This window comes from Meleagris gallopavo, chromosome Z (assembly GCF_000146605.3).
Source record: "Meleagris gallopavo isolate NT-WF06-2002-E0010 breed Aviagen turkey brand Nicholas breeding stock chromosome Z, Turkey_5.1, whole genome shotgun sequence".
Classification (NCBI taxonomy): Eukaryota; Metazoa; Chordata; class Aves; order Galliformes; family Phasianidae; genus Meleagris; species Meleagris gallopavo.
The window spans coordinates 61,502,578-61,517,956 of NC_015041.2; the positions used below are offsets into that span (position 1 = coordinate 61,502,578).

General features: G+C 38.5%; 1 protein-coding gene across 1 annotated transcript in view; it reads right to left on the reverse strand.

The window, feature by feature from the left end:
- Positions 1 to 149: 149 nt before the first annotated feature.
- Positions 150 to 15,379, reverse strand: part of LINGO2 (leucine rich repeat and Ig domain containing 2) — a 123,135-nt gene continuing 107,905 nt past the window's right edge. Inside the window, exon 3 of the mRNA XM_019610696.2 lies at positions 150 to 8,634. Within this exon, the coding sequence (XP_019466241.1) occupies positions 6,778 to 8,598 (1,821 nt within the window). The 5' untranslated portion in view covers positions 8,599 to 8,634 and the 3' untranslated portion in view covers positions 150 to 6,777. The remainder of the gene's footprint in view (positions 8,635 to 15,379) is intronic.

Consider the following 15,379-nt stretch of genomic DNA (forward strand, 5'->3'; position numbering starts at 1 on the left):
AAGCGAACTTACGGACAAACCTGACTTGTCATGTGCTTCATGAATCATAACAGCAGCACTAGTTCATTTCCCAACCATAATCATAATCATATATATTAAAATAAATTACAACTACTTTTTTTTTTTTTCTTGGTTAATCTTTTCACCTTTTAAAAACAATATACATTTAATACTTGAAGTAAGAAAAAGAACAAAACAAATATAACTTTTTTTTTTCACACACAACATATACATATGAACTACATGTGCTTGCAAATAGATTTCAGTAACTGTGATGATATTCTAATATTTATGCACTATGGCATTCCCTCCTCAACAAATGACAGACTTGCTATCGTTATGTACTTGCCCATAAGCCATTTTCCTACATATAAGGCTGTAAGCTCACCAGATCACTATTGTCATTTACTACCTATTTATACAGTGCCCAGTGTCATGAGGACCAAGTGTTGTTTTTAAGGTTCAAAATGACATAAATGAATGCCTTAAGAAGCCATAAAATTTTTGCTTTCTGGAAAGTGAAAATTATTAACTGTACAAGTTGACAACCATCTTCATAGCTGCCTTGAAACCTCAACTCATTCTTGGCTTATGTGAGAGCAGGTAGTGTTGCTGACTTGCAGATACCACAAATAGAAGTAGGCAGACTTTCTTTTACTTTTTTTCTTCCCAGAATCTATATTTCTAATTCTCCAGCTCAATTAACAGTGACAAATATTAAAGCAATCCAGAACAGAAGCTATGCCACAAGGTGAGAATTAATTAAAACATAAATTCTGCTTATTTCCCACTGTAGCCCCTTCATAATGAGCAAAAAATCTATATTCCTCTATCAAATTTCTAGTGTAAACACGAAGTCACATAACGGATGTTGAGGGGATTTCTCCTGATACATACTGCCTCACTAGAGTAGAGAATCTAGTTTTAGTCTCTTGCTCCAACACTTCTGTTTCATGACAATTTTGGTGCCAGTTCAAACAAACACAAGTAATGAAATTACGAGGTAAAAGTCTGCTTTTTTGTACTCTTCTGTAAGCTATTTGAATATGAAGGATAAAGTGTCCTTAAGTTGAAACAAGAATTTTCTTGCCTATGCCAGCTCTTTATTCTGCTGAGGGTATAAATAAAGATTTCTATTTCCAGCTGGCCTTATCTTCGACCACCTGCTTCCAGTTAAAAAAACAAACCAAAACAAAATGAAAAGAAAAAGAAAAGAAAGACTCAGAGTCATTCAATTTGCAGATTGCTTTTGGCATGTAGCTATCTCAGTAGCAATAGCAAGAACCTCACAGACACTTGTTTATTTCATTTGCAGGAAGAGGCTTATCCAAGCTTCATCCTTTTTTAGGATTGTTTTTGGTTTGAAGAGCATTTAAGATTGTGCTTTGAGATCTAGATTCCAAAAAGCACATGAGCATACAGTGAAACTTAACTGAATCCAAAGATCTTCATTTGGGATTATTTTCATTTGCAACTGAGAAGAGGGGAGGGCAGAGCTAGAAAACAAAAGAAGCACATATCACCAAACCAGTTGGGATTTTTCAAAGATGCCTAGGGAAACTGAGTTTGTAATTCTCATTACAGGTGATAGGAACCTGTAATGATAGGGTATCCAAACTGCTTAGCTAACTTGAAAAATCTCATTCATTGTTTCAGTTATTCTCCAGTATTCAGGCCCTTTCATTCTTTGAAAGATGCTCCTTTTACTCCTCCTTTAAATGTTATTTAACATTTAAATTACTGTATGAAATTGTTTTTTACTTCTTCCTTCCTTAGCTCTCTCCTACATCTTTTCAGCATGAAGGGCTACCATTTAGGCCACTGAAACCAAATCAGAATGCATGTATCCAGTGCCAGCCCATACCTTGTCTTTCTTAGGGTAAGACTAGAGATCAGCTGCAGTGGACTTTGACTCCTAAAGCACTACTGCTATGCAGGTTCATGTGTTTGAGAAGACAAGTGATACAGCTGGCGGAGGAGGGACAGCTTGACAGTACTCCTTTTCTTGCAACTCCATGTCAAGACACATTTTGAACAAAGAAGATGGGAATAGGCAGAGCAGTCATCATGCTAGCCCATTGCAAACTGGGATCACTCAGAGGAAAAACATTAAGTAACAAAGACAAAACATTAAGTAATAAAGACAAAATAGGCTTCCCCTTCTCACTTCTTGCTGTGTCCTACTGCTGTAAAAAAAAGTGAAACTCTGTCCTACCACACAAATGTTTCTATTTTTGGTTAAAAAAATAAAAATTCTCATTTTATTACTGTCTAATGGACCTTTTTAAACAAGATGATGTAGCACATGAGACAAAAATGACTACTGACTGCAGTTTCTTACCTGTCTTTCCTATAATGCACTGTTGCAGCTGGGCAGCCAGAAGCTAATTGTTCTTGTGGATTTTCAACCAATGCTTCATATTTTTGTGGGTTAAATGTGGGCTTCTAGCATTCCCACATACTGCTGTTTTCTTTCTGGAAAAGTCCAATGCTTAAAACAGATGTGTAGGTGTCACGTAGGAAAGTTGATTTGATATGTATCTTTGATGTGCTTCATGTGCAACATGGCCTACATTCCATGTTTCCTCTATACCACTTTCTTCTCCAATCACAACATTTAAGTGTGAATTTGAATTATAAATTAATGCTGACTTTCCTACTGTGTCTCGTGTACCTTGACTAAATTTGGTGAACTGAGTGTGCAATTTGGCTTTCTTATTTTCCTTAATGACAATATCGTTGCTACCACCATGCAATACCATGCTGCAAGAAATAAGGAAAATCAAAAATAAAAGAAAACTTGAATGGTAGTGTGTCAATGACATCAAGTGAGCTCTTCTTCATTAAAAAGTGTTTAATTAAAAAATCAGATTATATCAACAGCTCTCTAGGGTCTAAGAATCTCCTGGCTGTGTTGACACTAAGAGTATGTGTGAATAGTGAGGGAGGGTAGAACAGACAGTAAAAGCAGTCTCTTCCATCTGTATCTAACCAAGGTGATGTCTCAAGCTAAGCCTTTCTGAGAAGAACGGTCCCAAGTTAATGTGAAAGAAGGAAGGAAAAAAAATTGAAAACCAGTCCCAAATCTCTATATAGCTAGGCTAGGGCACTGGTTATTCTTCATTCCCCCTTTATCATTGTAGACTCCTTCCCCAAGACATTGCCTGTAGGGTCCTCTTTCCACTCTTGGAAAGGACAAGGACCTGTACATTATGAAAGAGAAGAATGGAGCATTGGTCTGTGGAAATGGATTTCCCAACACATTAATAGGCAATACTTCAGCCCAGATCTTACAAGCTGTGTTGACAAAGATAATGGTGTACCTGCTTTCTTAAATAGCTCTGCTGGTTTCTGCATTTTTGTTGTCTCTCTTTCTGCAGAACTACTGCTGCTCAGTCTTCTTGTGCTGACCACCAGAGAAGACCAGGTGTGGCCATACAAAGCCACCACACAAAGCAGAAGGAGGGAAAACATCTTTGTTCCCTCTTGTAGTGATAGGTATGCACTGTCTGCCTGCCTCCAAATAAATGACAGGGGAGCCATGTGTGACAGGTGTCTCTTTGCAGCCTGATTCTTTTCCTCCAGTATGATACTTCCTTGCAGTAAGGGAAACTGCAGTTTCCTTGATCTCTCAAGCAGACAGAGAAGTGACTGGGAGCAAGTAAAAGGCAGAGCATGTGTGCAGTCAGCTACTGTCCTTTTATTATATATTAAAAATAAAAATAAAAAAAAATTGCCAAAAGGGTGGTTGTCTAGGTCTGATCTCAGCACTGCATTCCCTCACAGTGAGTCTGTGTCCCAGGAATACATACACAAATATCTGAAGCAAGATATAAGCCTGTCCCACTTACTCTTACTCTTCTCGTTTTCTCTGGGAGGGGCCATAGGCTTTGTCAAGTCCACGGTGAAATCAGCAGGCTACAAAAAGTAGAACAATGCTAGAAGCAGAGAGCAAACACTGGTTTTTAAAAACAACCTGTATACTGACTGAACTCAGGGCAATACACACAATGCTGACAGCTCTGCAAGGCAGTGCTCTGAAAGAGCAAGCAGTAATTTCCATCACCAAGACATATTTCACTTAGCGTGTTAATGCTCAGAAATCTTTGCAGTACACTAATAATGCAATCACTTTTTAGAATCATTCTAGAGGATAGAGGGGAATTCAGCCTCTCATAATTAACCCTAAAAGCACATTTTTGCTAATTTTTTTTTCAAGTTTTTGTTGCTATTCTTGTTGTTTTATTGTGACATTTAATATGAAATAATCTGCTGCAACTGTCCAGAATTGAGGAGAATTTTTGCTTCTAATATTGATTTTAACGTTTAACATGAAATGCCTGCAGGGGTAATAGGTTACTAATTGAAGAATAACAATTACAAGGGAAAGGCACATGCAAATGTCTTTAATGGGCAGTTCAGAAACACTTCGTTTTATCCCCATTTGTTTCTTTAACTGCCCACATTAAGGTACAATAGAGTTTTGGGCTTCAGTGCGGTGGTTATTGTATCAGTAAAAACAATTTCCCCAGTGGTAGCGTTTAGTCAGGGGTTATTCTGTCTAATAATAATGTTTTACAAACTTTCATAGAACAAAGAGGATTACTCTCAAGCATCTCCATAAATCTCTAGCTGTCTAGTTCAGAACACACGCACACACAAAAAAAGAAAGCTACAAAACCCAACTCAAAGCAAGTAAGGTGAAAAAAATTCTAACAACCCCTGCATCTTCCTCAGCTGGGTGACCTAAAAAACAGCAGCGAGGCAACCAAAAAACAGCCACTACGAATAGAGATTCTCAACACTGCCTTGACCTTGGGTCCTATAGCTATACTGATGATACACCTGAGGAGCACAGATGGATGTACAACTTTTGGCACATTTCCCTTGATAGCAGTTGAAGATTTTTATCCTGCTTAGAAAATCTCTGCCAAAAAGTATGGATTGTACTTTTAGAAACACCAGCATCTCATTGCAGGTCAGCCTGACTTCAGCTTCAGAGCACTGAAATCTAATTTTGAGATTGCTAATAGGCTCTTAAATCATATTAATCTGAAAGTTCTATTCTACAACAATTTCATATTCTTTTTGGCTAAACACATACACAGTCATTATTACCTTTATTCTAATTTACTCCAATTACTTATAAATTGTTATTAATCACTTAGCAGTAAACCTATGGCTTGTAACTGCTAAAAAAATTGAGAGGTCACTGAAAAACTCCATTGCTGAGAGTTTCAAAATAAGAACAGTGGCACCAACAATAAAGAATAAAGTTTTAGTTCTGAGCCTTTTGAGGATTTGTTTAGAGGAATAAAACAAAAAGCATTTAATTGACCTGAACTAACTTTCCACTTCTGTCTTCTCTCCACTAAAAATACTTTCTAAAACCTGAAGAAACTTGCCCCTCTTGCTCTAAGATACTGCCCCTGAAAGAAACATAACCACATAGTTATTAAAATGGCATCAAGAATAGCTAAGTAATCTGTTCTTGGAAATTAGCTTTGTGATTATGTGTTATCTACAAATATACAAGATGAAGATGACAGTGGCTAGAGGTTCATTATATCTGGCAGTATGTTAGCCTTTTTGAGGCTATCATGTTCCAAACATTTTCGTATTATAATCCCCATATTATGCATGAACAACCCTAGTTTACTGGCATTGGAGAAGAGTTCATTCTTTGCAGAAATGTTTTTGTATGTTTTAATTCAGTCCTCCAAATAGAAAGATGACCATATTTCCCAAGGAGTTTGCAGTTTTGCCCCATACAGATTAACATTTTAAGAATTTAACAGTAGCTTTGAAATTAAAGCAGGGCTAACAAAAAACAAGTCTCACTAATCAAGAACTCAGCTCCTCTACGCCAGCAGTATCTGGTGGGTTGCCTTCCCTGGATGCAGTCCAGGGCTGTGTTACAGTAAACTGGTCCAGTGTGATATCACAGATATAAAAAATATTCCATTCTGTATCAAAACTAGGCACATGCCTTATATTTATATGAAGAGAAGATCAATAGAGTTGAGCATTTTTGCTCTCAACTATTCATCTCTGGCCTTCTACATGAGGAGAAAAATATTTAATGTTGCTTTCTAATTGGTAACTACAGGAGTCTAATTTGAGTTAGATGGTAGTTAAAAGGGAGGTGACATCACACTTGGGTCAGTATTGGTGGATATCTAAAAGCACAACCTCTCATTTGTATTGCTTTAAAATGTACACAGTATAGATGTATATTAAAAAAACAAATAAACAAAAAAAAAAACCAACAAAAAAAAAAACAAAAAAAAAAGGACTACCAATTTTTGTGGTGTTGAACCAAGTAGAAGTATGATGCAAGGCTCTTTACCAAATGAGATCTATAGATACAAATTTCACTGTAGAGTATGCTTTCGACAAATGTGTCTTTTTCTTTAGGTATGTTAATCCTACACTGTAGGCTTATTTTTTTCCTTTTTCTTTTTCTTTTTGTAGTGGTAGAAAATGTTGAACAATTGTCCATGAGCATGAGCCAACGGTTCATTGCTGATATCCCCAGAATGCCAATATTTGCAATGCAAACAGTTAGTACAATTTACCAGTTCTATGAAAGGCCCTGACATATCTGCCTCAAGGTCTGGAGGCTCTGCTGTACAACCAGAAAGAGTCTTTTGATTTCCACATAACCTTTTGATACAGTGACAGCTGCATTAAGCTGCGTTTACCCAGCAATTCCACATGCCAGGCTGGTTTAATTGGTTATAATGCCACAGAAAAAGTACTGCTAGCAGAACACCATCAAATCATTTTCATATTGAACCTTCGCGGTCCAGAAACCTCCCCTTCAACTACAGCACCATTGTTTTTGCGAGGGACATATTCAAGGTCAATGCTGGTTTTGTGTTTGCCTTTCCCTCGGCTCCACACAAAAAGAAGTAAGAAACAAAATAAAACCACTCCAAGGAATGTGAAGCAGCCCATAGCTGTGGACACCAATATTGTCTTAAGGTCCAGAGAGAAAGTGTTTGCATTAGTTCCATTGGAATTGGTGTCGTTGGAGTCTGTCATATACATAGGGGTCCTGTTGGCATAAAGGAAACGGTCTGAAGTGAACCCCTTTACCGTAAGGGAGGCCGAATAGGTGTCATTCCCAGCTGCGTTACTTGCAATACAAACATAGATCCCAGTGTCCTGGTCTTGAGCAAATCGGATCTCCAGTGTACCATCTCCCAGCACAGTGGCTCTTCCATTTGACTTGGTTGTGATCAGCCTCCGACGTGGGGTAACCCAGGATATGGTGGGCTGCGGATCCCCGTCAGCATTGCACATCAGCTGCACTGTCTGCCCTTCCTCCACGACCAGGTATTGCAGCTTCTTGTCTTGTATCCTGGGCTTCTTGCAGGTGAAGTAAAAGGAGAGGGCTGTGCTGTGAAAATCTTTGAATGATCTCTCCTTGACACTGTCTGGGCCAGCACACATTGGTGGCTGACCTCCAAACTGCAAAGTGGGCTGCCTCTGTAAAATCCAAAGGAGACGGCAGTCACAGGCCAGAGGATTGTTGTTAATGCAGAGGATCTCAAGGGCTTTGGGGGAATGAAATACATTCTCTTCTAGGGTTTCTAGCAGGTTTTGGGATACATTAAGCACACGTAGGAATCGGAGCCCTTGGAAAGCATGTGGTTCGATGGTACGTAACTGGGCCCCCACCATGTGGAGTTCCTGCAGACGTACCAAATCAGAAAGCATTCCTGCCTCAATGGTGCTGATGGGGTTGTAGGACAAGTTTAGATGTGTCAGGTAAACCAGATGTTTAAAAGCAGTGTAAGGTACTGCGGACAGGTTGGTGTTGGTGATGGAGAGAAAAGTCAGGTTGAGACCGTACAGGCTGTTGGCAGGCAGCATGTCCAGGAGTGGCCAGGAGTCTATCTCCAGGTCTTTCAGGCGAAACAATCTTTTAAAGGCATACACAGGCAAAGCGTTGATGTTAAGCTGTTTCAAATGAAGACTGATGAGGTTGTGGAGGTGGGAAAGAGCTTCTGTTGGTACAGCCGTGAGATTGCATCTCTCCAGGGTGAGCTGCTCCAGGCTAAGCAGTCCACTAAAGGCCCTGTGTGATATATAAACCAAATCATTGTCCCCAACCTCCAGGGTTTTTAGGTTATGCAAATCTTGGAACATGTAGTCCAGCAAAATGACAATCTTGTTTTCACTTATATCAAGCTTTGTTAAGTTTGACAACCCAGTGAACACCCCGAGGGGGACCAGCTTCAGACGGTTTCCTTTCAGCCTCAGGGAGCGCAAGTTGAAGAGATTGTTAAAGGCTCCAGGCTCCACATTGGCGATTATATTGTCACTGAGGTCAATCTCCTCCAGCAAGGGGTACGACATAAATTCTTCGGGGTTGACGCTCTTCAGTCTGTTCTTGCTGAGGTTCAAGATTTTGGTTTCAATGGGAATGCCCTCTGGAATGGACAACAGGCGCCTCCGGTGGCAGTTCACGGACTTGTTCTGTGCTGAGCATTCACAGCGGGCTGGGCAGCCAAAAGTGGGGCCCGTGAAGACTAGCAGCACAGCCAAACCTAGGAATGGCTGCCAGCAAGATACAGCTGTGTGAAGCATGACTCCACCGGTTCGGTCTAACCCTCCGTCACGGGCCTGTAAGGATGAGGTTGGGAAAAGAGACAAGTTAAGTCTGCAGCAAAAGGAGACTTCTGTTTTAAGTGCTATTTCAAAGCAGGCATGTGTGTTTTCATTTGAAACAAAACAATTGTGGACAGAAACAGCAACAAAAAAGTAGATTTTCCTTCACTAGCATTGGGCTTGCCACAGGATCTCTTTATCCAGTGTTTCCCTTCCAGACATCAGAGGAGACAAAACAGCTTTTCCTACTGAAAATACTAAAATTCATTAGTTTTTTTCCTTTCTAACTCTCAGTGGGCTTCCACAAGACTGCTGTAACTAATGCAACGACAAACATCAAACACTCTGCAAATAAAGCTAATCATATTTGTGATGTGTTTACAACATTGGGCCACCATGAAGTGATATAAATCTAGGCTTTTGCCTTTCTTACTCTAGTCATTTTTTTAAGGCAAACCATAATGATGTATTTATTATCTTCAAGAAAGAGTTCCTTGACAATAAAAAGATTCCTTTTAACATTTATCGCATGAACTGCAGTTATAAGTAGATGGAGCTTGTTCACACATACACATACACAATGACTCAGATAAGAAAAAGAATTGTGGCCTCTCTGATTAGAATTTCTATTAAGAAAAAACTGATTCTTTGCTTTTATTGCACGGAGTTTTTATGTGATTTTGAGTATCAAAGATCTGAGGTGGTTTTAAAGGATACATCCTTATATTTCCATGGCAAGGTAAATTAGCTTTGGAGAGAGAAGGAAGGTAAGAGAGACAAGTATGGTTCTGCTTAAGTAGCACACTGTCCAAAGAAACACAGCAGTTGGTTAGGAAATCACACTGAGCAAAAAATGTATTTAATTCCTGCCCTTGGGCTAAAACTGAGGATAGTAGGAGACAAGACAGACCCTATTAAATTAACTATCCTTCATGAAATGAAACATTTACAGGTTTAGTCACCAAAGTTAAGAGACTTTTTTAAGGTTAGGTACTAAACAAAGGTACTCAACAGCCTGTTTCAAAATGAGAGAATAAAACAATACAGGTATTCATCTGAAGGCATGTATCATACACACGCAGAATAAGGTGCTTGCAAGAAAATACCTCAGTCTTGAGGCCCAGGCCATTTGATGAAGCCAAGTAGAATGCTGAAATTTGGGCTTCATAATATCAAATTGCAGAGTACTCCGGGCCTTGTGAAGCCTTTACTGGATTGGTTAATTTGAGCTTGATTTCAGTTGTATCTATAAAATTGTTTACATCACTTCTGCCTATATCTTCCCCTTAGTCTGGTCAGATGATTAGTGCTTAGCTTGTCTTATGCATAATGATAAAATTACCCAAATTATTGCCTGACCTGCAGCTTTGAGCTTTGAGAACTAGTCCTTTCAGTGCTGGTTTCAGCGCTTAAGTTTTCAACTTAAATTTCAGTCAAGTTTTGCTCATCTGTGTGCAACTGTGTGGATTAGATCCTAAAAAGAAATCTTCCCATGTATGGCACAGGATTTAGAGATTTATGCGAATATGGCATAACTAAATGCATGATCCAACCAAACTACGTTAGCAAACATGGTTTTTGAAGCCTTGGACAGAAGAAGAAGAAACTACCACCAGTAACTGCTGCAACCACAACATGCTACTCTGGCAAACACCTTGGGTATGACAACTTATCACATTCATCCCTGTCTGATGGAGGAGGACTGCCCCTTCAGACTGTGGGCAATCAGAAGGGTGGGGATTTAACATGCAAAAAGTGGATATTTGGATCTAATTATCTTTTCTGTCCTTAACAGTCCTCAACAGAAATTGCATTGTAAGCATTATAGCATTAGCATTTTTGTAACTGAGTAATGAACAGCTGTTGTGCTTTGAGTGTTAAAAGCTTAATTGGCTGAACAATAAATTCTTTCATAGTTGCATGTAAGTTATGTTCTACAAACAATAATTAAATGGTTCACAGAACACTCTTTTCATAACTCTGTGGAAGAGTCTCACTCTTGACTGACATGGCTTCTTCTTTCTACCCTGACACTTCTATGCAGAGATATGAGGCAAAATGCATGCTGTGTTTGTGGTGTAGTCTGGGGTCCTGGATAAAGACTATTCTTTATTATACTACTTATGAAAGCACATTTCAGCTTTGTCCTGGAAAGACAAACTGCTGAGATTCATTTAGTTTCCCCCTTACGCTGTAGTCTTGCAAGTAAGTATTTCTAGTTATGCCCAGCTGTGATAAAGCTTTTCAGAGATAAACTTCACTTCATTAGGCACAAAGTTAAAACTGGAAATCTATAGGGGTCTGTGAGTTAGGTGTTTGCAGTGAATTCAGATCAAAGAGGCTTTTGGGTGCTCTGATCAGTACTTTCAGAGCTCAGTCTGTGAGCTTCGCACTTTCATAATGATACTTCTGCACGCCAGGAATTCATTTCCCATCTTATTCACCTAATGCACGAAGAGAAAAGTAAACAGGTTCAGAGGAAGACAAGCACCCCTGGAGTGTTCATTCTGGATGGCAAAAATATGAAATGCTTTTTGCAGCTATCCAAACCACCTAGTAAGTAAAACTTCTGGGGAGTGTGAAGTAGGAGGTGGACAGTATGAAAGATGATAAAAGCATTTTTTGACGGTGGCTGAAATAAAGGAAGGTAATGTTAATGTTGCATTTTAAACATTATCAGTTACCTTCTGCAAGAACGTGCACAAAGATGAAGATGGGTATGTGTTTATCTATAAAGGCATGCACGTGTGTGTGTGTGCATTTGCAGGCAAGCCAGATTCAGAGCTGAATTTTAATCTGGAGTAAATTACACATCTTTATGGAGCTGCAAGTTGAAAAAAACAAAGATTAAATGCATCAACAAGTACAGGTTAGAAGAAAGTATAAGTTTAATGGATTATTTCAACTTTGATGCAGATACTATCATATATTCTCCTACTCACACCTGTGGCTACATCCTTAAATTTGAACAGCTTTGTGCAGAAATGACTTAATTATAGGAAAAAAATGTTACAGTACCTCAGATACTTGTGCATATAACAGGAAAGGTAAAAAGGTCAAGCAAAGGTGAATGCTGGGAGAATTTCCCAGTGTATCATCCAGTCCGGATTTAATGAATGTGAAGCGGCATTTTCAGTACACGTCTCCTAATATCACTAACAGAGCCTCCCCTGCTCCTTCACTGTGAGATCATTCTGAGGGTGCATCTTTGTCTCCAGTGTACATGTTGGGTCAGTGTGATTACCACTGCTGATTATTATACATTCATTAAATAACAATGCTGCAGTGTTCAAACACTTTATGGAATGAGACATTCATATAATATTTTTCACTGCAAGATGATTTTTTTTGCACCTCACAATACTTTTAACAATGATCCACATTTCTTTAGACTCATGGGATATTAATTAATTGGCAATTTCACTGACACTGTACTGAATTATTGGTGTCATTGATCAACATGTCATGTTCCATTTCTGCATACTTTGCCAGTGTAGGTATTTGCTCTAAAGACCGGAGCATTACTTTTTCATCATTTCTCTGCATCCTTTAGTAAAATTTTTCTTCACTGTGATACATATAAGAAAGTACAAACACACAAATATGCATACATGCATGCATGTAATCTGAAGCTGTTGTATTTTTGCTCTAAAATTCCATTGTGCCTTGCACTGTGGAGTGCTTCTCTAAGATTATAGTCTCTTGGTATACATATACAGTAAAATAATAAGTAATTATGATCCAATAGTTTCTATATAGAATCGCAAAATCCTTAGAGTTGGAAGGGACCTTTAAAGGTCATCTAGTCCAACTTGATATGTCCAGTCCTGTTAATGTCTGGTCCAACTCCAACTTATATGCTTACATGCTCCAACTTATATGAACTTATATGAACAAATGGGAATGTGCAAAATTGCTTTCTCCATCTTTCTGGAGGTATTTAGCACACTTCAATATATTTTGGGAAAGGAAATATAACATGGAATTATTTACTAAAAATAAAAATCAATTCCCTCCTTTTTTGCCTTTCATTGGTTCTGTTTCTTAAGTCTCATGTCAAGAGTCAATTTACTGATGGCTGCACTCTTTTTCAACACAGGGCCTCAATCAAGGTTCAGCCATGCAATTAAGAAAGCTTATAAAAGTTATTAACTAATAGCTCTGTATGAACTCACCCAAACAGTCATTCCTGCTGCTTTGAAATGCAAATAATTTTGAACAAAATTCTGCAGCTTTGAATCCATAAATACTTTACAAAGACATGTCTGTATCTGTACTCCATAGCTTTTGAACTGAAGAATTGTGACAAATAAGAAAAAGCAAACTGATTATCCACCAGAACACTGCAATTCTGGATATTATACACAGCGATGTGTAAGCCATGTAAATGTGCTATATTTGTACTGTGTCTCCCCTTTCCTCCATCTCATTTTGAAGCCTTTATAGATAAAAGGTAGAGCATACCTGACCAGATTTAGCCAGAATTAGACCCAGACCTGTTTTTGTGTCATTAGCCACTGTCCCCACCTTCCAGCCTTTCAGGCAGTTAAAACACCCAGTATAACATATCAGAGATGACACCTCTGCCTGATGTTAATGTTACTTAATACTTTACCTTCTAAGATTCTCTTTTCAAAAACATAACTGCATTAAATAAGCCTTCTAGGTTGAAGTTTTGCATTGCAGATGTCTGACTCATACACATTCTACTAAACTCTACCAGCTGATCCTCAGAAACAGTCCTACTTTGAAGGGATTTTAAATCATATCCTGCCCATTGCTCAAATAGTAACGCACCCAGATCAATTTTTACGAGCCTCTGCTCAGAGACAGTAAATTTTTCTTCCTGTATGAGATTTTTTCTTCCTGCCTTGTTAGCTGAGTTTTAACATTTCTGTACTTTTGAGCATGGGACACATACTGGGGAGAATGAAGGGTCCTGTCTTTGCCATTCATGTCACCATCTGTCACACTCCAGTAAGCAATGCGCCAACAAACACCTGTGCTCAAATCTTTGCCACACAACTTTACTCATGTCTGTTCAGTAGACAGTTCTGTGTGTGAGAAGCTACAGCTCGCAGTAAAGATTTCACCTGTGTGATGCAAACTTTTACCAACTTCAGTGTGGTTTGGGAAGGTTTTTCTTCTGCAGCTTTGTCTCTCAGCTACCCATCATACACAATCATTTTGTGAGACCATCTGATCTAGTTTCCTGGATCTGTGATTCTGACACAGAGCTTTCCAGGTAGGAGACAAGAGAGGAGAGTCCTTGCTGCTGGACTGCAGCAAGAAGCAGTGGAGGTTGTGCTGGGGATTGATGAGAACAGGCTGGGATGATGGCACAGATGAGTCAAGAAGGCTTGAGGGACAAAAAAGAAAAACATGAAAATAGTAGATATTTAGGAATGGTCTTAGAGACACAGTGGTACAGGGGGACTGAAATTCTGACTGGCATTCTCTGTAATGTTGACATTCTCATCATAGGGTCTTTCATTGTAAATGTGTTAGGAACGCTGTGTCTCACCAGATCTTCTGTTAGCAAAATGCCTAAGCTTTGTGATCTCAAGCTCTACCACAGGCCATGCCAAGCCAGCTTACACATTCTCCAAAGGACAGTTGTTTTTCTTACACTGGAGCATCTCAGAAACTATGTAAGTATTGTACATAAATTTTCTCTCCTCTTCAATCAAGCCTTTCTTGGTCCTACAGAGATTCTGCTCTCTTTTTCTTAATTGATCTCCGAAGCATCTCAGCTTTTAAATAAACTGCAGACATTAAGTAGCTTTTTGTCTGCGTTCCAGAAATTAATAGATTGAAAGAAATTGAACAACAACAAAATGAAATCAGGCTGCCAATACACTTGGACTTGAAACAAAGATTTGATTCAGTTGTTCTTCTGTCCTGGGATCATTCTCCATTGGCTTGTCAGGAAAACTTCATGCACTAACACTGACTTAGAGGCCTCTGTCACATTGCATTTATTTTCAGGAGAATTGGTACTTATTTACAATTGTACTCAGGTTGTACTTCTAAGATTTAGACTCAGGCCAATAGCCATTATAGAAGACAATACAGAGAATGGAAAAAAAAAAAGGAACCAAAAAACAAAATGAGAGGAAACTACCAGTATACCTTCAACGTTCATTAGCTCAATTTAGTAGTTTCTTGCATTTGTCATAGAGAAATGAATCTTGAGAAGAAATTTGAAGGAAAAGATAATAAACCTTAAGGATCATCTCACAGGAGACATTTCATGCATAAATAACAGGAAAAGAACATAGTGATATTTGCAAGAAGAGAGAATGACATTCCCACTGACACCATTGGTAGGCTAAAGTTGAAAAGGGTTACAGAAAGTACTGTATGAACAATTATGTGAAGAACTGTAACAGAATAAAATTCAGATTTTTTTTTTTTTTGCATAGGTTAATTATGAAAATCAACTGTTCAGGGAAAGGTAAGAACACTATCACACTTGCACAATTAAGTAGCTTGTAAAAATTGCAAATATTTGCGTTGAGAAGTTCTCAAAAAAAAATCTTGGTTAAAAAAATAACAAATTTCTGTGAATATCACGTATTTTCTGCCATCTATTCCTTTCTAACTCAAAAATGACATTTTGAAAGGTGAAGTTCTTTAAAATTACTTCTACCAAGTTGTCCACTGATGTTTAGTAAGTAATATCTCTATTTTACTGCTGAAAAGTGATGTCAATAAGAGATAAACATTCAGTAGGAAAGACAAGAATAGTGCAGTTACC